Source organism: Drosophila tropicalis, unplaced genomic scaffold (genome assembly GCF_018151085.1).
Source record: "Drosophila tropicalis isolate 14030-0801.00 unplaced genomic scaffold, ASM1815108v1 contig_158, whole genome shotgun sequence".
Lineage (NCBI taxonomy): Eukaryota > Metazoa > Arthropoda > Insecta > Diptera > Drosophilidae > Drosophila > Drosophila tropicalis.
The window spans coordinates 3525778-3547783 of record NW_027172602.1 but is presented as its reverse complement, the minus strand read 5'-3'; the positions used below and the strand labels follow the sequence as shown (position 1 = coordinate 3547783).

Genomic DNA, 22006 nt, shown 5'->3' with positions numbered 1-22006 from the left:
TCGAACGAAAAATACTACACTAAAACTTCAGTTATCAAGTAGAACGAAACCAAAGAAATTATCAATAAGTTAATCAATACAATTAAGTTAACAGACAAGTAACAAGTCAAGTATTGTAGTAATTCGGAGTGATCTTTGGTAGATCTTAGAGAAGTTTGCTCCGAAAAGTATGCAGTGAATAGTCGATAGTTTATGGCAAATCCTACAACTGACATTTGCATACTTTAGGGGACAAATCTCCCTCATTTCATCTGCTTAGATCTTGGATTGAATTGTGGCATTTTTATTAGGTATTTTGGGACTCATTTCTATTTGAGAGATCTGAAATTTAATAACTTAATAATTGACTTTCCAACACTTTCAAATATTTGTTCCGATTTCTACACAAATGCCTCTTAAATCATAAACCTGGTACCATCATTTATGGAAATTGTTTTATAGTATTTCTATTTCTGTTCCTATTCGTAGTGGGTGTTGTTGTTGTTTTGTTTTGGTTTTCTTTCTCTTTCAGTTTCCATTTGTTTTGTTTTTTGTTTTTAGTTTGTTTGCAACTAGTGGCAAATGTGGCTCTATTATGGGGTCAAGGCTTTGTTCTTGTTGCTGCAACACCATTGTTGGTCAGGTGGGTGAACCGCCCCGATATGCTGCCTCTTTGCCAGTTTGCCATATTTTTTGGTTTGCATGAAGGTTTGCTCTCTGCGTTGACGTTGATTACAAATGATGGTTTCTCTTTGTTTGTTTTACGATTGCCAGTGGCGAAAAAAAAAAAAAACAACAGAAAAGTGGAACAACAAAACAACAAATACAACTTGCAAACATAAACAAGAAGAAAAAAACACGAGAGAGGGAGAGAGAGAGAGAGAGAAACAAACGTGTTGCATATGTCAATGTGGCAGAAGGAAGGTTCAAGGTTTTAGCATTCTAAATGGTAGGCCTTAGATTGGCTAAATGGATTTTACAATATGCCTTTATGGCCTATGGAAAACCTTCTTCTAATCACTCAATGACTATGCTTGAGATGTTCTATTTAACAAGCGCGCACACAAACACACTCACTCACACACTTTTCATTAACAAAAAACAAAATTAACAAATTTCTAGTTAACTTGAACTGAAATTGGCCTATAAATTAGAGTTAATTGTAAATTAAGCTAAAGACAAATGCAAGCCTACTTTTCACATAAGGTGAATGGGGTTGGGGGAGACTTGGAGATAGTTAGACACAAATACAGAGAGATAGAGCGAGAGAGAGAGAGAGGTAGAGATAGCGAAAGGCAGACAGAGAGAGAGAGAGAGAGAGAGAAAAGGTGATTAGAAGTTAAACTGATGAACTTACCAAGCGAGAGCTTCTCACCAGAATCTGGTGGCAGTGTAAAACCTAGCAATGCCATCGATGCGATCAATACGCATGGCACAATCAAATTGAAAAAATAGTATAAAGTCTTGCGTCGTATCAAAATGGCGAATGTTATGTCAATATAAGGTTCTGGGCAGCAATTATAGTAGATTTCATTTCGTTTACCGGGCACACCTGATTAAATTAGCATGAGATTTACATACATAAGTATACATATGTATGGAACGAACATATATATAAATATTTTTGTTTTGTTTTTGTTGATGATTTCATTTTGAAAATGGTTGTGTGTGATATTAATGAAATGTATGGATGATTGATGTAAAGAAATGCATTAGAAAGGAGAGAAAAGAAATTGTTTTGAAATTGTTAATAAATTGTTTTCTGTTTTTAAAAATATTATCAATATAGGACTTAAAACTCAATGGAAGGAGAAGGTATCACACAGTGAGAGAGAGACAGAGGGTATTTCGATACTTACCTAACAGATCCCATTCGCCGTTTGTTATAAAACTGGATATATCGCCGCCAGCTTCATCCTGTAATTGCAAATCCAACTGGAAAGAAACAAGGAAGACCAATTGAATTTCGTGGGCACAAAATACAAATCTTTTATGAGTGTGTGTGTGTGTGTGTGTGTGTGTGAGGCATAAATGTATATACTATATCCATTAATCTCGTTCCAAAATAACGGGACTGCGCATTAATTTGCCGCAAAATCATTTTGTATGGGTAAATAAAAACTTTGGCCCAATATCTACAAATTGATTTATCGCTTTGGCTCCCCCCTTGCCAATTTTACTTTCTCTTTGCTGTTTTGTTGCTGCTCTTGTTTTTGTTGTTGTTGTTATTGTTGTCGACGCTTTAACAATATTTTATGCGATTTTATTTTTTTGGTTAAAGTTTTTATTGACCAGCCACACACACACACACACACATGCATACAGGCCACAAAGCCCACATAGTCGCATACATGGAAAACCACAGTAACTCAGTCACAAAAAAAAAAAAAGCCAAGCTAAAAGCAAACGTACAAGAAATCAGAGGAGTATCATAAAGCCGTAAGTCCAAATGGGCTATGTCGGTTGGCCATTCCAAATACCCTATGCTAATAGGGTAAATGGACATATTAAACTTTTGACAAATTTCCTTCTGTTTACAGAATTTAACGGACTTTCTTTGCATACGTTAAGGGGCGCGCTGTCACCTTTTCACCATATTGTATTCGCTTCTCTTCCTTGTCTTGTAGAATCTAATATTTGCTTTGGTATGAGTTAGAGAATTTTCAAAAAGTATTGCCTACTTTTGTGCTGTCGCTAGAACTTCATGGCCGAACGGACATAATTAATCTAGCTATCAATTCCTAAGACACTTTTTGCTATTTTCAAATCCAAAACAAGTCTTTTCGTAAGCATTTTCTTTAATTATTTCATTTATGCAATAATTTGAGGCTGTCAGCAATTTGTAAGAAACTTATTATAGGGGAAAGTTGGAAAAGTCTCACTAAAAGACAAAAGTGTAGATGTTATAGTAAATTCGAAAACGGGAACTGGCCTAAATAGATACTCTATTGGAATCTACACTAGGGTATCGTGTAGTCAGGTCACATATTGAATAAGTGTATAATAAGTATGTATACTTGCTATACTTTTTTCTTTTCCTCCTTTTTTGTGTGTGTGTGTGTGAGTTTTTTTTTTTGGTGCACATGTGAAAATATGTGCGATATTTCCTTCTGTTTAGTTTGGCAGAGAAGCTGGAGAAGGGGCGAGACATATAAAAGTTTTCTCATTTAAATGTTGCAAACAAAAGGCGGTAGGCAAATATCTACCAAGCTCTTGCTCCCCTCTTTCTGACTTTGTGCAAATCAAAATCAAGTAAAAGTCAAAGCCAAAAAGACGAAAACTTACTAAATGGCGAAAATACACACATAGATAAATATCTGCGCGCACACACACACGCACACACACAGTTATACATATAACTGTGTATTATGTGCGTTTTGTGTGAATATTTAGTGAAATTCAAATAAGACTTTAGAGCATCCATTTTCTAATTATTTATGTTCAGTTGGCATTCTCATTGGTAGCTGTCTCTAGCCCGACCCCTAAACCAAACAACAATCCATGTGCAAGTATTCTTTTGAAATGAAAATCTACTCGTACTCATTTGCCATTTAAATATTTAAGTATCAAGTTAAATGCTCAACATATTATTTCATTTAACTCTAGCATCTACTCAATGTATATTCAATATTCCTCAGCAGATAGATATATTCCTCTTAATCGTAACTCTGTTTTTTCGGAGAACAGCTAAATGTTAAATGGAAATCGCGACAAAATGTTCGTGTGAACTTATTCTATAAAAGTTAAGACCATGTCGCTAACTTTGGCGACTATTTTGCGTTTCTGCGTTGTGCCTTGGCGCAAAGTTGAACAAATCAAAAGTTTTGGGCAATCTTATTTGCCCATGGGTGGACTACAGGTTGTAACTATTTAATAATAATCATAACTTGCACAAGGTCACAACAATACAAACAGGGCCAAAAGGGAGAACAACTAACCAAATGGGACATGCACAACTCAAACCAAAGTACATGCAACTAGACACTAACTCGACCGCAATAGACATTAAATTTTGAAAATGAGCAAAAGTTGGACGTTATACACACACACACACAGTCACAGACATTCTGAGTACATACAAGTCCCTGGTCTAAGGTCTCTGGTCTCAGATCTCTTTTGATCTCTCTGCAGTTGCAAACTTGGCAAACAGCACAAGGCAATGCGATTTGGGTATGAAAATGGAACTGAAGGACTTTTTGGGCGAGCTGCTGGAAAAATCAGAAGGCACAAAACCTAATGCCATTCATTGTGTTTAGTGCGTTTTATAGTGATAGTAAGTAGTTGAGACCATAAACATTTGTGGGCAGTTCGATAACTTTTGCTTTTCGTTTCAACAGGACCCTTGATCAATTTCAAGGTTTCTGTTAAATTTTATATTATTATGTCAAAGAGATATTCAGAGATGTGTCAAAACAGATGAAAAATGATGTGTTGGAAGCCTGCGTTTATTCTTTGTAGTTTCTTTTTTTAAGAGGGTGAAAAGTTCATGGGAAAATACCACAGAAATAGTTGGGCATGTTGTGCGAAACACACACAGGTGACGGGGTGGGCGACAGAGGCAAAGAAAAAAACCAAATAGAGAAGAAGTTTCGCACACTTTACTCTCTACTCAATCTCACTGAACTGAACTGAAGCGAACTGTAATCGCCACCCTCGTGATGGCTGTGGTACTTTCTCTTTTTTCGCATCCATTTACTTGTCTCTGAGTCACAAAGTCGAATTGTTGCTGTTGTACGCATAGGAATTACCCGCAGCAATAGCAACAGCAACAGCAACAGCTATGGCAATAGTAGTTAGGTTACCCTTTGGGCCAGGGACAGGGCATTCGGAGGACTGAAGACTGTGAGCTGGGAAACCGGGCCAGGACCAGCCACTCAATAAACTTGAAAGCATGAAAAACTTTTTGGCATCAGCATAAAAATAAAACGCAAGTCGTTTAGCCAATGCCGTGCCACACAATATTTCTCAGCTGCGTTTTACCTATTTCTTTTCTTTTCTTTTCCTTCTCTCTCTCTTCCCTTTCTTTACTTTTTTTTCTTTCTGGCTTGTGTCTGGGGTAATTTCATTTTTTGTTTTTCACTTTACTTTTGAGCAGTTTAAAGTTGTTTTTTTTTTTTGCCTTGTGTGACATTGACGAAGCTTGTGTATTACATAATTAGCCTTAATCACTAATTAAAAAACAGCAAAGTTTTTGCTAAAAGTAATATCAGTTGGTTGGAGTCCCATAATCGTATAAAATATGCATGATAGAGAACCGAGCCGATCCATAGAGGTAACAGAGATAAAGAATAAACAACGGAGAGAAGGAGAGAGAGAAAGAAAGACATACACATTATCGTTATTATAGTGTACATTAAAATTCAACGGTTTAAGTCAAAATTCATCGAAATATTCAAGCCCATTTAGCTTAAATAACAAATGCCGCATCCAATGGCATTCGGCAGGCAAATGAATTGACGTAAAACAGAACTGAAACTTTCTGCGAAAGAGATAAGCCCAATGGCTGAAAGGGTGCTGTTAGCATGAATTTGCTGGGTGGCGAGTGGTAAGAGCAGAGCGAGTCGCATTGTCAAAAAGTTTTAGCGATTTCAAATAAAGCTGAAGCTGAAGCTTGGCAAACTACTTACTTACACTACCTACCCTACCCTACCCTACCTTATCCTACATAGTGGATAGCTTTAAATAGAACTAAATACATACAGCGAATGGGTGGCACCTCAACTCCCATGGCATCTGGACTGGCTTTGGTCTTTGTCTCAGTTACAGTTGAACTGACATTGAATTAATTGCACAGCAACCAAGATGAATGTTAGAAAGCGGGAGCCCTTCGAGTTCTCCACTACACTGACAAAAGAAGTGTAGCAGTAATTAAACTTAATGTACATGTTTCTATCTAAGCCAATGTCCACATAAGATTCCACTACACTTAGTTTCTAACACCTTGACCAAGACTAGCTAAAGTGCAAACCCTTAAAAGCGAAGAGCAAATCAAAATGATGGAATGAAGCCAGGAGCAGAAGGCAATAAAAGGATTAAAGTTCTATATTATATAAACGAATAGACAGGTTACTTTATAAATTTGACTCGAAAAGCAAAAGAATGAGATATTTTGAAAGATATTTCGTTTGAAATTTCTGAAATCCAAAATGTATCTAAAATCCTTTAAGAGATGGCTAATGGCTATGGCTAATCCGTCACTGAGAACAGAACTTGATTAAAGACCTCTTTAATTCCCTAAGTTAAACTGCACGTTGCATACTTTTGGGGGCAATATTACGACTATTTTACAGGTAAATTAAATTTCAATCAAAAAGTCTTAATTAATGGATTGTAAAATCAGTTCTATTTCAAAAAAGTCAAAGAACTTACCAGGAATCTAGTTAAAATCTTGAGATAAATTACGAATTACTTGAAACAGGTAACTATTTTTCGGTTTTCCTCTTTTGGTATTGATTGAACAAAATTGGTTGAGCCTTCAATAAATAGAATATACTAAAACTAAACTATAACAATGTGTATATATGTATATATAACTATCCTTGTAGATAGCAAAAGCCGAAAAGTTTTTCCGCAGTAAATTACTGTCAACGACATGTAAATGGAGAGGAGACAAAAGTGTGTGGGTGAAAGCAGCGGGAAGGATGCGGAAGAGTAGAGGAAGTTTATTTCAAATACCAAAGGCAAAATAATTAATTTGAGAAAATAAGAGTTGGAAGAAAATTCCTGAAAACTATTTGTCAGTTTTGTTTGGTTACGCCTTCCTATGGCAGCATTTGAAACAATTAAAAAAACAACACAAAAAAAAAAAAAGGAAAACAATACTAATAATATGAGAATTTTTAATTCTTAGAGGTATTTGTTTTGTGTAAAATTTTCGTTTCGTTTTTACTTATTTATGTGAAGGCCAGAGAGCAGCAGAAGGAGAGATGGGCAAATAGTTGCCTAGTTGTTAAGATGGGTAGTTAGTTGGTTGGTTCGGTTTGTAGTTGCTTTTTGGCCTTCATTGCAAGACACTTATTACTGCAGAGGAACAGGAACACACACACACACACACACACACACACACATACACTGAAGGTCGCCGCATATTTATTTTGTAAGCGCGTCTTGTGGCTATTTGGTGTGGTTGTGTTGGTTCCCAAATGAAATACACACAAAGTGGCACTTGACGAAAATATAAGAAATAGAAGAAAGAGAGAGAGAGAGAGAGAGAAAGCCTTTAGCGAAGTAGCGAAAGAAAATAAAGAATGTCCAAGGATTTCTTCCAAAAAAAAAAAAAAAAGTGTCTAGTGATTCAACTGGAAATCGCTAAACTTGAAATTCAATTAAAATTTCTATGTAATATGAAAAGTTTCTGGCCTAAAGGATATTGGCCAAGCTAATAACAGATAGAAGTGATCACAAAAAAAAGAGGGCATTAAAAAGTCGTCAAGTTTGCTTTACGGCATTCTTTCTGTTATTTCATGTATTTATTTAAGCATTTTTCTGTTGATGTTGCTTTCTTCTCCACTTTCACTTTTGTTTTCTTTCCTCTCTCTCTCTTACTCTTGTTTTTTCTCTGTCTATTTGCAGTATACTTTTATGTTGACCAACCAACAAAAAATTGTGTAATTGGGTACTTAAAGGAAAACAACGTTGATTCAATATTTTTCTTTTTCTGTCATAAATACAAATTGCAAGCAAATAATTTGTTGCAAACAAAACTTTATTTGTCCTGTTAGCCGCAAGAAGGCAAATTAAAGGACAAAAGTAGGTGATTTCTTTCGTATTCCTTTTCCATTCCATTGAGTACTTTAGAAATGGTTCAAGATAGCAAATAGACGATAGAAATTGCAATCAAAATGGAAATTATGTATGTATTTTGGTTCGGCAATTCTTTTTCGAAACATACCATTTGCATAATTTAAAAAGCATTTTAGTTATGCTTTCTTTGAATTCTTTTTGGCTCAGTATCTCTCTTGGTCTATATTCAATAATGATTATATGGCTATCAAATCGAAATCAGTTTAAATGCTTTCGTGAAATGTGCAAAAGGATACATCAATTAAAGAATATATTTCAATAATTCAATGACCGTTTATTACAAGTTAGGCCAAAAGGTCTTAGCTCTTCTTCTGTCCAACAATCTGTCGCATTTCTCTGTCTCTAAGCACTCATCTCAATCCATGTTTTCACTTGCTTTCCATGGCCATTGTGTTCGCATTATATTACACTAAAAATAGTTTGGAGACAAACAAAAACAAAAAGAATAACAAGAGAGGGAGGGAGAGAGAGAGAGTGAAAAGCAGAGGCGTAGAGCTAGTTAGTAGGCGTGGCAATGGGCAACGACTACCACAATGCGACTGACAACGAGCACGAGTTTGAGGTGGGGGGAGAAACACCACCAGACAGTCGACAGAAGGAGCTCAAATAAGTGGCCAAGTGACTGAATGGGACTATGGACAAGTGTGCTTATTTGTTCAAGTGCAAACTCAAAGCAAAAGAATGCTTAAAATGCTTAAAAATGATAACTACTCACACACACACACACACACACAGAGAGACACATACCCATATATTACTGTGACAGTCCTTGGTAGGGTCCTTCTCATACTTAGCCATCCTCTTTTGGCCATAATACTTATTATTATTATATGCCTGTCTGTGGCCTGACAGTGACAGGCCTTATAGCCAATAATTATTATAGTATAATTTCATATTTTCCATGTGGATAATGGATGGTTAACTTAAACAGGCTAACCACACAGAAGATATAATGTATATTATAGCGATATTTGTCAGTAAATGAATCTCTTAACTTGCCATCTAAATCATTCTTTATTATTTATTCAATCAATCTAAAGAACCTTTGATTAGGGATGAATATGAAGTAGGAATAAAAGCACTCAACTGCATGATACTGAAAGCATATAGAAAGTTCTATTATTTACAATCGAAGAGGAGAAATACCTCTAGTTAAGATCTATAAAAAAAAGGCCAGAACATTTTAATTTGATTTTCATCTAGCAAACACAAGAGAATGTCAAGTTTTGAATGTTGCCAACTGGTTATACCAATGCATTGGTGTCTGATTTTGGTCTTTCTGTCATTTTGCTGGATATAGATCAGTTTCTTTTGGCCATTGAAACGAATAGAATTGAAATGAAGGAACAAAAGAAAATGTTTGGTTTGCCAAAAAAATAAAAAGGAAATTTTGTTTGCTTTCCCATAGAACAAATGCTTTAGATGATTTAGGTGTCTAATGGCGTTCAATTACAATGTTTCTATGCACTCGACAAGACCACACACACACACACACAGAGATACATGCATGCATACACACACAAAGCGTTGGCACAAAAACTTTGTCTTGTCATCTGACTTCTGGGCCAGTGAGCAACATCTTAATAGAAATGAGGGGCAATGTCTGTGGATAGATGAAGGATAAACGGGAAGGGCACAAGGATGAACTGAAATTATGTTTGCTTTTCGAATGAGTCAGAGAAAACAAAAATGCAAGACTAAAATGCACACACACACACAGAGAGAGAGAGAGAGAGACACACACATACAGAAGAAATGGGGACGACAAATTGAAATTGCATCAACTGGCATTTTAAGTGAAGCGAAATACAAAGTTGTTTATGGGCAAAATAATAGTCGCATATACATACACACACACACACACTTACATAGAGATATCTTTTCCAAAAACACTTATACTCTCTTTATCCTTCAGTTTCATGTCAAATAATGAAAACATATAACTTATTGATCAACAAGAAATCTTTATAATATTTCAAACCTTTATTTGTAGATAGATTCGATTTATTCGATAAATTCAAATCATTCATTCACACTACAAATTAAACTCAATTGGACATTGAGTAGGTTAATTAAGTGAACTGCAATTTGTGGTAGTCAATGGAGGGACTGCAATGGAGAGCAAGGACAATCAGTAATGGGTATGTTTAATAAAATTGTACATATTTGGCTTAGTTTTCTATAGAATATAGACCAATATCGGGATGAAAGCTAACCAAGATGCCATCTGTAAGAGTACAGAACTTTGAGGCTCTCTAGCAGATTACTAAGCTAAGCCTTTGGTATTAAAATAGTGTGCGAAAAAGTTACTTAATCCTTAGCTAGATCATACTCAAACAGAAAGGATATTTAAATTCATTGATTTTTTTCTCATGGCGAGTCAGTTCATTGCACTAACGCAAAACAAGCCAAATGATGGCAAATAAAGTAGCAGAGAGAGAAGTAAAAAAGTTTACTACTTCAGTTATGGCCTGGCTAATTAGCCAGCCATAACCAGAAGAGAAACCGTTGCCATAAGAGAAGACTGCGCATAATTGCGCGTTGCATTAAATTAAAAATTTAAATCAAGACGAACAAAAAAGAGAAAAACCCCCCACCAAACCCAAACCAAATTGAAAACTAGAAGCCCGTCATATTATCATTTATGACGATTTTTGTATACCCTTGAAAACTCTAAATGTTGCCATCAGAATATGGGATAGGAACTGTGGAGAATATTTTCTCTAATTCTTATGATTTGCCATGAAATTTGTCAAGAAATTCGATATCCCTTCCTGTATTGCCTCATGTCTGAAGAATCTACGATTCACCTTCACATATATAGTTTCTATAGTCGGGAAATGTTTTTGCATAATGCTGAACAAAATAAATGTACCTTGGTTTGGTTGGCAAGGGTATTAAAATTATGAAAAGTGCAAAATAATACAATAATCATATTAAGTAAGTGAAACTGGGAGAATGTGAGTTGGGGGCGGAGTGGAAAGGCGGACCAGAAGGAGGACTGATGTAGATAAGAAGGGCTTGGAAAACAGTTTGCAAACAAAATGCAAAAATCACCCCATGATTATCTGGGTTAGTAGAATTCGCGCATTTCCTGCTCATTTCAACCGCATTTTCAATGTGACAGAGAAAATTATAATAACAAGAGAGAAAAAGGACACACAAAACAACAAAAAAAAGAAAAAAACGAACCGAAAAGGATGGGAAGGGTAGCGAAAAAGTTGCCGTCAGATCTTGCTGTGCCTGGAACAATTTATATATATATATATATATATGTATATGAATGTGTTTGTGTTGGTGTATATACATACATATACTTGCATAGTATGTGGTATGTATGTAAATATAAGTATATATGGCAAGCCAACGAGATATTTTCATAATTTACACTGACTTTCGGAGGAGCCTCATCCTGCGCCTCCACCCAAAGCGTACGACAGAGGCTATTGTCTTTTCTCTCTCTGGGTTTTTTTTTTTTGCCGCAGCGCATCGACGCCAACTAAAAACCAAGGCGACAGCCACGGGGAAAGGGCTGAGGCTGATATGGCAGAAGTGGGGACATAGCCAAGGGTAAGGAAGAAGCGGAGGTTGAAGGATTGCAGGAGGTTGGGTTGGTCGAGTAATCAGGCACAACCAACAAACTTTTACTTATAGTTAAATGCTGCAGCGAAAACGCAGGACGACGACAACGGATGATGACAGGAAATGGAGGCTGCTTCATCTCATGCCGTCTCCTTGGTATACCCATCTCTACCAAAACCAACCCAACCCGATCCCATTCCATCCATCCATCTATCCAGCCAACTCGCCCAATCCCAACCCTAGTAATGTCCTTGGATAACGTTCAACATGCAAAAAAAAAAAAAAAAATAGAGTGAAAAAAAAAAAAGTCATTAAGCCCAGCATTCTACTGCTTGCTGCTTCTGATGTGAGGCAGAAATTCCTTGGTATTTGTGTTTGTTTTTTTCTTCTTTTCTTCTCTGAACTAAATTTTGTGAAGTTTTACCATTAACCAACCTACCACTAGATAATAATGCATTCGAAAAGTGTGATAAACTCAAATTGAATAGAAATGTTTAACTAAATCGAAATGCATTTACATTTAAGTATATTCTTGTAATTTAGCATTCAGGATGTTCCGGTTCTGTCGTAATCTCAAAGGACTTTGGCATATGTCTGTTATCACTGCATAAAAAGTTCAGATTTCTCTTTGTTTTATCTTTGCTGCTTAACTAAAACAACTTAAGATGCTTGTCGTGAGGTCATTAATTTGAATGCATTCACTGTTAATCCACTCACAATCACTTTTGTGTATTAATCAAACATTTTAATAGCTGCTGCTAATTGTAACTTACGCACTTGAAATACCATCAATGCTAATTAAAAGTAATTAACTTGCTAATCGAAAAATGTCGAACGACAAGAGCCAAATTCGTGTGGGCCCTTAGTATAAAATATAGCGTATACGCCACATGGTCCGCCTGAAGTTACAAGAAAAACATTTTCACCTCTCTCAATGGCTAACTTTAGAGTTTCGCAAGCAAAAGGAATAACTCGAAAGACAAGAGAAACGACTACTTTCTCTCTTTCTCATTTTGACTAAGTCAAAACACCATTTTGAGTGCAATGCAAAGAAAACGAAAATTATTTGAATATATTCCTACGGCTTAGATTCTTTTATTTATATTCACGTTTCCTCATACTTAAGGATCAGTTCATAGCCTAAACATTGCAAACGTCAGTTAGTTGGTCGTTCAAAATGACTCATACAGAGCTCTTACCCTTTTTTCGTTGCCAGTTTTGCCATTCAAAGCTACTCAAAGCCAGAGAAAATGAAACGGAGACAGAGAGAGAGAGAGAGAGAGAGAAAGGGAGAGACAAAATTCAATTTTGATTACATTAACTTGCAGCAGATATTGTGTTCAACGTCATTGAGAAGGCACTTGAGTGAATCTTGTGAAACAAGATAATGAGGAGGGCGAATGGGATAGTAAACAGGACACAGAACTGATGGAAATGAAGCAAAAAAAACAGAAACAAAAAACAATGTCTTTTTGTCCTCAAATCAAAGTAATGGCAATGGCAATAAAATCAAACCATTAGATTTTGGTTCCTAAGCCATCGGCATTATTCTAATCATCATGATTTTGTATTTATCTTTTGCCTTTATTGTAATTTGTTTGTTTGTATATTAAATTTGCAATTATTTGGAAATCAATCACTCGCAAGTCTTTTCGCATAATAAAGTTATCTATCATCGCAACACGTTGCGGGCAAAGGGTAAAGACTGTTAGGGGAAAGGCTTGATGAAAGAAAAAGGTCCTTTGGCTTTAGCTATGGTCCTTTCTTCTTATTTTTTTTTTTTTTTTGTTCATTGTCTCTTCTTTTTTTTTCGTTCTTTTAGCCATGGTGCCGCTGACGTAACTCGCTGTTGACAGTTTCGACATTAACGCGTGGCAAGAAGGGCTTAGAGATGGAGAGAGAGAGAGAGAGAGAGAGAGGGGAGAGGGACAGAGCGATGGAAGGGAAAAGCAAGCACAAGCAACGGAATCTCGTTCTATCGTAAGGAAAAGGGGAATTTTGAATGAAATTTTATTGCAATTAGTTGAGGCAAAATCTTGCAAGGCGCGACAACACGAAGGAAGCTGCCAGCTGTTTCGAAAGCAATTAAAAGCTTTGCCAATGACTTTGGCAAAAAACGGATTTGATTGAATTGAAAGTTGGCTCTGACGCTCTGGCGCTCTGATGCTCTGATGAACTGATGGCCGACCCAAATAACCAAAAAGAGAATAACCCAAAAATTCAACACAAAATTGAAATGACGTCCATTCAGTGGGTTGACTTGCCGGCTGCCAGTTAAATTTCCCATTTTTATAATAAATAAACTTGCCCCGACTCTCTTCACATCTCACTCTCTCTCTCTCTCTGTCTCTCTCTTCCAACTAGATAAATTGAAAGGTGCAAAATTCAGTGACTTTTGACAAGACAAACTCACATAGAATCGTTTAGGGGCAGTAAAATGGGATTACATCAATGACAGCCTTTGTTTTTTTTTGTTTATAGAGAAAGAAGACAAATTAAATTTGACATATAAATAGAATTACCAATTTGATTACAATTATATAGACAGGAGACACAACAGTTTGTTTAGAATGTAAAAATCTGTTTGACGAATCTCAAGAGAAGCCGAAACACCACAGAAAGAGTGGAGACAGTTCCACAGTATCCCAAAGGACACGTATTGCTTGGTTTACTTTTAACATATTAACATTCAAACGCTTCAAGCAATGACAATCTAATTACTTATCCAAATCAGTTACAAATGAACTAATTTGTGACTATAACTCTGGGAATTGACCATTTTACTCCCCCATTTGGGCAAATGCAATGAGTTAATGAGTTATTTTATTACATGCTAACTAAAAATTAACAATACCCACAATGTCCCTGCAATAACAAATTAGCATTGTATCAATAATTGATATGCAACTTCATAATGATGATGATAATGATGATGCTGCTGCTACTCCATGTGGCAGCTGATTGAATTATTTCATTTAATCAATTTGCGAGTGGGCAGAGAGAGATTTAATTAGAATTCTGATGTGACTTAATTACAATTTTATGGTAGCAGCAATTAGTTGTGTCATTTCATGGACAACAACAAACGCGAATATGTATTCCATAACTCCCTTTCTCTTCATTGAAATCGGGGAAGGCTTTAAAGTGATTTGAATGCAATTTGAATAACTATTTCAAGGGTATAAGACAATTTCTGAAGTTCGTTTGTAGGTTAAATTAGAATACAATTATGCGGATAGACAACTGCTGATTGATAACCCAAATATTGAAAGCCATTTAATAGATTGCTCTCTTGCTACTTACTCGTTTTTTCATTTTGCTTCTTTCTCTCCTGCCCCTCCTATATCCATTTTGGCTGGGAAAATATGGCGCAAACTTCTTGCAGTTAGTCACATATTTCTGGCATAACTCATTCATTGCGTTTGCCGCGCATAATTTGTTATATGCCGGATATCCGGTTCCGCAGCTGGAGCCAGAGCCGGAGCCGAAACCGAAAACTAAAGCACACCATCTCCATAAATATTCAATTCAGTTGTAAGCCCCCCTCAACACACACACACACATTCACCACATACATTGATGAGCATACTCCATAGACAATTTAAATCCACATAGTTTCCATAACTAGGGATTAACTTGTACAGCTTTTAGTATAGACCGAAAAGACTCCTTAAAGACATTTACTGATTTTGGCGTCAGTTAGTCGAAATAGTATTCAGATTTGAAATTAATGCCAAACTTTTGTCAAATCTTAACAAAAAATAAGAAAATAAAGACATAAATTAAATAATCGCAAAGTTTTTGAGAATTTTTGATGATTATATCAAATAAGATCCAATTTAAATTGGTTTCGAACAAGACCTGAAAACGTTTTGAGTCGATTTATCAGAAATAAATTCCATTCAATTCGAATATTTTTGGTAGCCCCTCTTTTGAAAGGATTCAAATACTGATATGAAATCAAAAACTGCGAATGATTGAAAATTTTTTAAAGCAAATTCAAGGAAATAAGGCAATTTAGTATGTAAGTATTTTGGTATTCTAATCAGTGAAACAGTTTGGTTTTGGCATCGCCAGTTAGCCTCGCATGCCAAGGCAACACAAGGGCCAAGGGGGCATGGCCAGGGGCGGTGGCCAAGCAAAGACAAGGCAAGGCAAGGCAAGGCAAGGCAAAGCGAGTGCATTAATTTGCATGGCACAAGACGTTGTTTCACTGCTTCCTCTGCTGACGCTGACATGGTAAGGCCACGGGCCAAAAAAGCAATGATGCCAGCATACACACACACACATACACACACACACACATACACCAATATATGCACACATAGATAGAAGATACAAATGTATCTTATATGCAGGGCTACGCAACATTTTTCCTCACATTTTTCCATTTCCCTCACTTCTTGGCCTGGCAAATTTTTTGGCACGCAAAAGTTGACACGTAAAATATTAAAAAAAAAACACACACACACACACACACACACAACGAGAAAGAAAACGACAAAAAATAAAACTTAGTTTGTAACTTAGCTTATACTTAAACCACATGCATTTCGCGTTTTAGTTTTAAGCATGCCAATGCCTCGTGCGGTTTTCCTGGTTTTTCTCTTGTTTTTCGTTTTCTTGTTGCGTTCTCCAAGTTTTTTCTTTTTCTGTTTTGGCACAAAAATGGCAAAGTCAAGTAGAAGCATTGGAAATTAATAAAACACAGCAGAATCTAGTGGAGAGCGAGAGCAACAAAAAGCGGGAAGAACGAAGTTTCTGAAAATACATTTCAATAAATCTTGGGGCAAGTTCTCACCCACGCACTTTTCCGTTTGCCCTTGTCTTTTTTGCCGATTTTCACTGGGTGTTCTTTTTCTTCTGCTTCTTCTTCTTTTTATGGCACATTTGATAAATGTGTAACTCCATTTCTCCCCTTCCATTTGCATCCCATTCCGCGCTCCCACCTGCACGCCATTGAATTGAATCAGGCGTAGATTTTGGTTTTTTTTTTGAGAGAGAAAAGTTGGTTTACATATATTGGAGTTAACTATTAGAATGCAATTTTCATGCCATTGCTAGTGAGTGATCATATACGTTAATTTTAATGAAAAATCAAGTTTGAAATTTTCAGAAATCTTAATATTTGAAACGAGTGAGATCCAGTGCCGGATTAAGCCAACGCGGTAGACATTAGCAGATCGGTTTGCAATGACATCTCTATCATATAACATAAATGAAAATCGATCAAAATTATAATTCGTAAGTCTGCAGTTTTTGTCAGACTGTTTTTTTGGCTGATTTTATTTATTATAAACTGTGGTAGCTTACTTACTGAAAAGACAATTTAATTAGGATTATAATGTAATAATTTTAAATCCAAATAAATTTTAAATTTAAAAAAAAAAATTGAAAAATTGCTGAACAAATAACAAAAAATTTAAATAAATTAACAGAAAATTAACCAAAAATTTAATAAACATAAAATAAAAAAAAATTAAGATAAAATTAAAAAAATTAGAAAAATTTAACAAAAAATTAGAAAACTTTAGAAACTTCGATATCATTTTTTCTCAATTTTTCTAAATTATTCTTAATTTTCCATTTTTTTTAAATTTTTACCTAATTTTTCCTAATTTTTTGTTAATTTTTTGGTAATTTTTCATAATTTTTGTTAATTTGTTTGGTAATTTTTCGTCATTTATCGTTAATTTTTTTAATTTTTGCTAATTTTTTGTTAATTTTTTATAATTTTTTAAAATTTTTTCTAATTTTTTTAATTTTCCCTAATTTTTTTCTAATTTTTGTTAATTTTTTTAATTTTCCCCAATTTTTTTTTGTTAATTTTATTAATTTCTCTTAATTTTTGTTAATTTTTCGCTAATTTTTCTTATTTTTAATTATAATTTACTCACGTGATGACCTCCAACATTTCGACCTCACTCGCCAATGTAGCTCCAACAACTGATGCGCCCTCCCTCAGTGGCAGCTGCTTTTATAGGCTCAGCGATGGTAAAGAGCGAGAGAAGTGCTCTCCCACTAAACTGCACTGTCACTTACTGATCGGGAGAACTGCTCTCGCTCACTTTCATATGCAGTCGCCCTCTCGCTGACGTTAGCTAAGTGTGCGTGCATATGAGCGGGCAAAGCGCGAGCGGTATTAGTGTGTGTGTGTGTGTGTGTCAAGCCAAGCTTTGAGAGAATCGATCACTTGCTGAGCACCTCTCACACTCAATCACCTCCCACACAATGCACATACACACACATACAAATACACCGCTATGCCTTAGCAAGCTCATATGCACGCACACTTAGCGAGTGAGCGAGTGCAGCTCTCCCGATCAGCAACTAAGTGTGGGAGTGACAGTGCAGTTTAGTGGGAGAGCACTTCTCTCGCTCTTTGCCGTCGCTGGGCCTATAAAAGAAGCTGCAACTGAGGGAGGGCGCATCAGTTGTTGGAGCTACATTGGCGAGTGGGGTCGAAATGTTGGAGGTCATCATGTGAGTAAATTATAATTAAAAATAAGAAAAATTAGCGAAAAATTAACGCAAAAATTAATAATAATTAGCAAAAATTATACAAAGTTAAAAAAAATTACGAAAAATTAAAAAAATTTACAAAAATTAGAAAAAATTAGGCAAAATTAAAAAAATTAGGAAATATATAAAATTAAATAAAAATCAGGGAAAAATTAACACTAAATTAACAAAAATTAGGAGATTAAAATAAATTAACAAAAAATTAACAAAATTAAAACAAATTACAAAAAAAAATTTTAAAAATTAGGAAAAGTTAAAAAAAATTAGAAAAAAATTTAAAAAAAAAAAAAAAAAAAAATTAGGAAAAATTATAAAAAATTATCAAAAAATTAATAACAATTGGGAAAAAATGATCGAAAATTAGGATTAATTAAAAAGATTTGTTATTTTTTTGTAAATTTTTCTCAATTTCTTTAAATTTTTCGTAATTTTTTATAAATTTTTTCTATTTTAAAAATTTTTTAACTATAATGCTAATGAAGTTCATTTTCATTTTCAACAGATTTTATTAGAATGGATTTATTTTGAATGCCAATGAAAAATAAATGCTAATGCCTAACGGCACAACTCTGATACATACATACATACAGATGTTATTTAATTTAATGCTTGATGCCTTGACTTTTTGTTGTAATGTGAAAAAAATGACCGAAACTTCCATGTGTTGACATTATAAGCGATAGATTTGTTTCGGCCCTTCATTATCATTGCCAAAAGTTGCCATTTGGCAACTTGTTGTTGGCTTTTGATTTACAATATATATTGTAAACTGCAACTTGCAGATTCTGTCTGACAGGTCACGGGCAGCAAAAGGGGTTGGAGCTGAATTTGTTTCCTGCAATTTGTCAAAATTCTATCTAGGTCGATAAATAACGACATGACTATAGATAAACATATCTGTATACATAAATGTATGAACATATATGTATTTGTGAAAAGATTTCGCCAAGCATGTTGCATTTAGTGCATAATTAATTAGTCGCTGCTTAAACAATGGAAAACAAAGGAAACTGCAATTAATTTCAAAGATAACTATGTATATATTGTATATAATATATACACATAATGATGTTTAAATGTAACATTATAGACAATACGCAGAGTAAGGGTTAAAGTGAGTAGAATACCTGAAATCCATCATAGGTCCAGGAGCCAAATTTCATTTCGCATCGCTGATCATCGAACGGGAACCAGGTAATATCGATTTTGCATGTCGACTTGAAAATGCCTGGTGGCACGTAGAGGCAACTTCCATTATTCCGGACCACCACATTGGTGGCGTATGTGCCATCGAAACCTTCATCCGCACTGCAAGTAAAATATAAAACGATTTCAACTTTAGTTTAGTTTTCGCGCCAAAAATAATTAATTTATTGATTTTCATTAATTAATCGTCACTTATCATTGATTATGGAGATTTGTAGAGAGTTCGGTTCCAAAAACTAACTAAACTAAGATTACTTTATGGACTTAATGACTATTTGAATCGGCATCGCATGCAAATCAAGAATATATATAGAATCCGAAAAGTCTTTATAGTCTGCCAATTTTTAAAATATAACTTTTATGCGATTAATATGGAGATAACTCTACATTTCAGCTTCTAAGTAAGACCGAACTTTGTTAGTTAGCCAAAAGGTATTCCCAAGTATGTAGTATAAAAAGTCTATAACTAAATATTAGAGCTGCTTTTTATACCCTTGCAGAGGGTATTATAAAATTGGTCAGATGTTTGTAACGCACAGAAGGAGACGTTTCCGACCCCATAAAGTATATATATTCTTGATCAGCATGAGAAGCTAAGTCGATATAGCCATGTCCGTCTGTCCGTCTGTCCGTCTGTCCGTCTGTCCGTCTGTCCGTCTGTCCGTCTGTCCGTCGGTGCGTACGCGTTTTACTCAGCCATCTTAAGAGCTATCGGGATGAAATTTTTTTTGGGAGCTTTTTTTTACCCGGGTGAGATAAAGTATGAAAATCTTTGGGATCGGACTACTATATCATATAGCTCTGGAACAAAAATTTTTGCAAAAATTGGAGTATCCCCATGAAATTTACCAATATAATAGAATTTGATATAAAATCTCACATCCCAAAATTTGACCCTGATCGGATAAATAGAACACAAGTTACAGTCTATATAAATCGGTTCAATCGCTGCCGGCAGCTCTGCTTGCTGCCTACTACGTCATCATCAAATCAACAGAGCACATGCATACACACACAGACGCAACGCTACATAAACTGTATGTGTATGCGTGCGTTGCTTCCCTGCAGTTCGTGTCTGCGGAGACTCTCCGTCGAGTTTCCGGGGACATGTCCGATGTCTTGGGGGACATAGCGGCGACACGCTCATTTAAGTTGCGGCGACATTTAACATTAGATGGCCTAGCAATAAGGACAATCGGGACAACTGAGCGACATAGTCGACGGTATGTCCGCGGATGGTTTTTCGAAAATGTATTGAGGGACATTTGCAAAGAAATTTCCTCTGAACGTCGACGGTACGTCGGCAGGTCTTCTTTGCGTTCGTGTCAGAGGACGTTTCATCGACATTTGCTTTGAATGTCGACTGTTGATCGACGGATCTTCTTTGCATGCGCGTCAGAGGACGTTCCATCGACAATTGCGTTAAATGTCGACCGTTGGTCGGTGGGACTTTTTTAATGCGCTTCAGAGGACGTTCCATCGACAATTACATTAAATGTCGATAGTGTTGTCCATACAAAAATAAAATACAAAATACAAAATTTTCTTTTTATTAATTTATTCATTTATTAAATTTTTATTTAACAGCAAGGGTATAACAATAAACATAAACAATAAATTATGTATCTTCTAATGCCGCTGGCTGTACTCCTTGAGACATCTGCAACATAAAAAATTAAAATTTGTCACTTCTATTTTTAAAATTTAGAAACTTTATTTGAATTATTTTGAAATGCATGCAAACTTACCTTTATAAATTTTTAATAATTTAAATATTTTCGCTGTAATCTTTCACACTGAAATCTTTGACAACTGTCTTGTACGCAAATTTAAATCAAATGCAAAGAGAAACGAAAATTACAAAGCGACGCGTGCCGAAATGGTAAATGAAAACAACAATGCAATGCCCCGTTTGAACTTTGTTCTTTTTGTCTTCCTTTTTGTGGCGTGCCGAAAACTCAGAGTATGCTTAGCCATAACCGACGATGCATGTAAAATGATGTGAAATTTACATATGTTTCACATCAAAAAAACATGCTTATTTAATGATCAATTTATGTATAAGTAACAAGTTATTGACAAATTATGTATATATAAAAATAATATGTATATGGTAAAAATGTTCAAATTTTTCCCTCATCCATAAGTAACAAGGGTATGGAAAAGCCGTCATGAAAATAAATATTATTTGATGCTGCATTTTTCCTATTCTTGCCTTTTTTTTTGTGGCAATTTTTTTCAAGAAATTGTGTTTGCTCAACTCTTTTCGGTAGCCGAAGTGTTTCGATGACGACATTGGATAGTTCGGGCACCGTCGGCTGGTCTTTGCGTGTCGACGCCGGCAGAATTTAATTCTGCCGACTTCGGTATAGTCGACGATGCGGCGACATTGTCGACCGGGGACATTTGGTACTGGAGGGTTTGCTTAGGGAATGAGGGAAGAAGAAGAACAAATTGTACATAGTATGAAGAGTAAAATTGTTTTGTTTGTATATTAATGAATTGAGTTGCAGAAAAGAAATTTTGAACATGTGAAATTATTATTGTCAAGGACTGCAAGGGTATATAAACTTCGGCATAGCCGAATTTAACTTCTTTGATATTTTTTCTAGAATTTACCCATTTATTCAATTATCTCAAAGTGCAGGGAAAGATGTTGGCAATTTGTTTCATACCTTATGTTCTTTCTTAACCTGCTCTAAGTGTCTGTCTGCCTTAAAGAAACAATATAGATGAAAATTTGCATATGTAGTTGAGTTTAATGCATAAATCATTGTATTTTTTTGTTGTTGTTCTGTTTTGTTTTGTTTTCTTCTTTTCTGCTGGCGCACATGGGACACTGATCAGTCCATGCGTCGTCCTTCCACCCATGTGTGGAAAACTGATTAATGATTAATCCATAGGCAATGCGTCC

At 35.4% G+C, this 22006-nt stretch overlaps 1 protein-coding gene and 1 long non-coding RNA gene across 4 annotated transcripts in view; one reads left to right on the top strand and one right to left on the bottom strand.

Annotated features, from left to right (window-relative positions):
- nAChRalpha7 (nicotinic Acetylcholine Receptor alpha7) overlaps positions 1 to 22006 on the bottom strand; it is a 114411-nt gene that overhangs the window by 15121 nt on the left and 77284 nt on the right. For all 3 annotated transcript variants that reach the window (XM_068302518.1, XM_068302519.1, XM_068302517.1), the window contains 3 exons: positions 19014 to 19194; positions 1839 to 1914; positions 1337 to 1531 (listed from right to left, as the gene is read on the bottom strand). In XM_068302518.1, coding sequence (XP_068158619.1) covers positions 1337 to 1531; positions 1839 to 1914; positions 19014 to 19194 — 452 coding nt within the window. The remainder of the gene's footprint in view (positions 1 to 1336; positions 1532 to 1838; positions 1915 to 19013; positions 19195 to 22006) is intronic.
- LOC137586470 (uncharacterized) lies at positions 17803 to 18465 on the top strand. The gene is made up of 2 exons (XR_011033794.1): positions 17803 to 17847; positions 18389 to 18465. It is a non-coding gene; the product is annotated as an uncharacterized lncRNA (long non-coding RNA).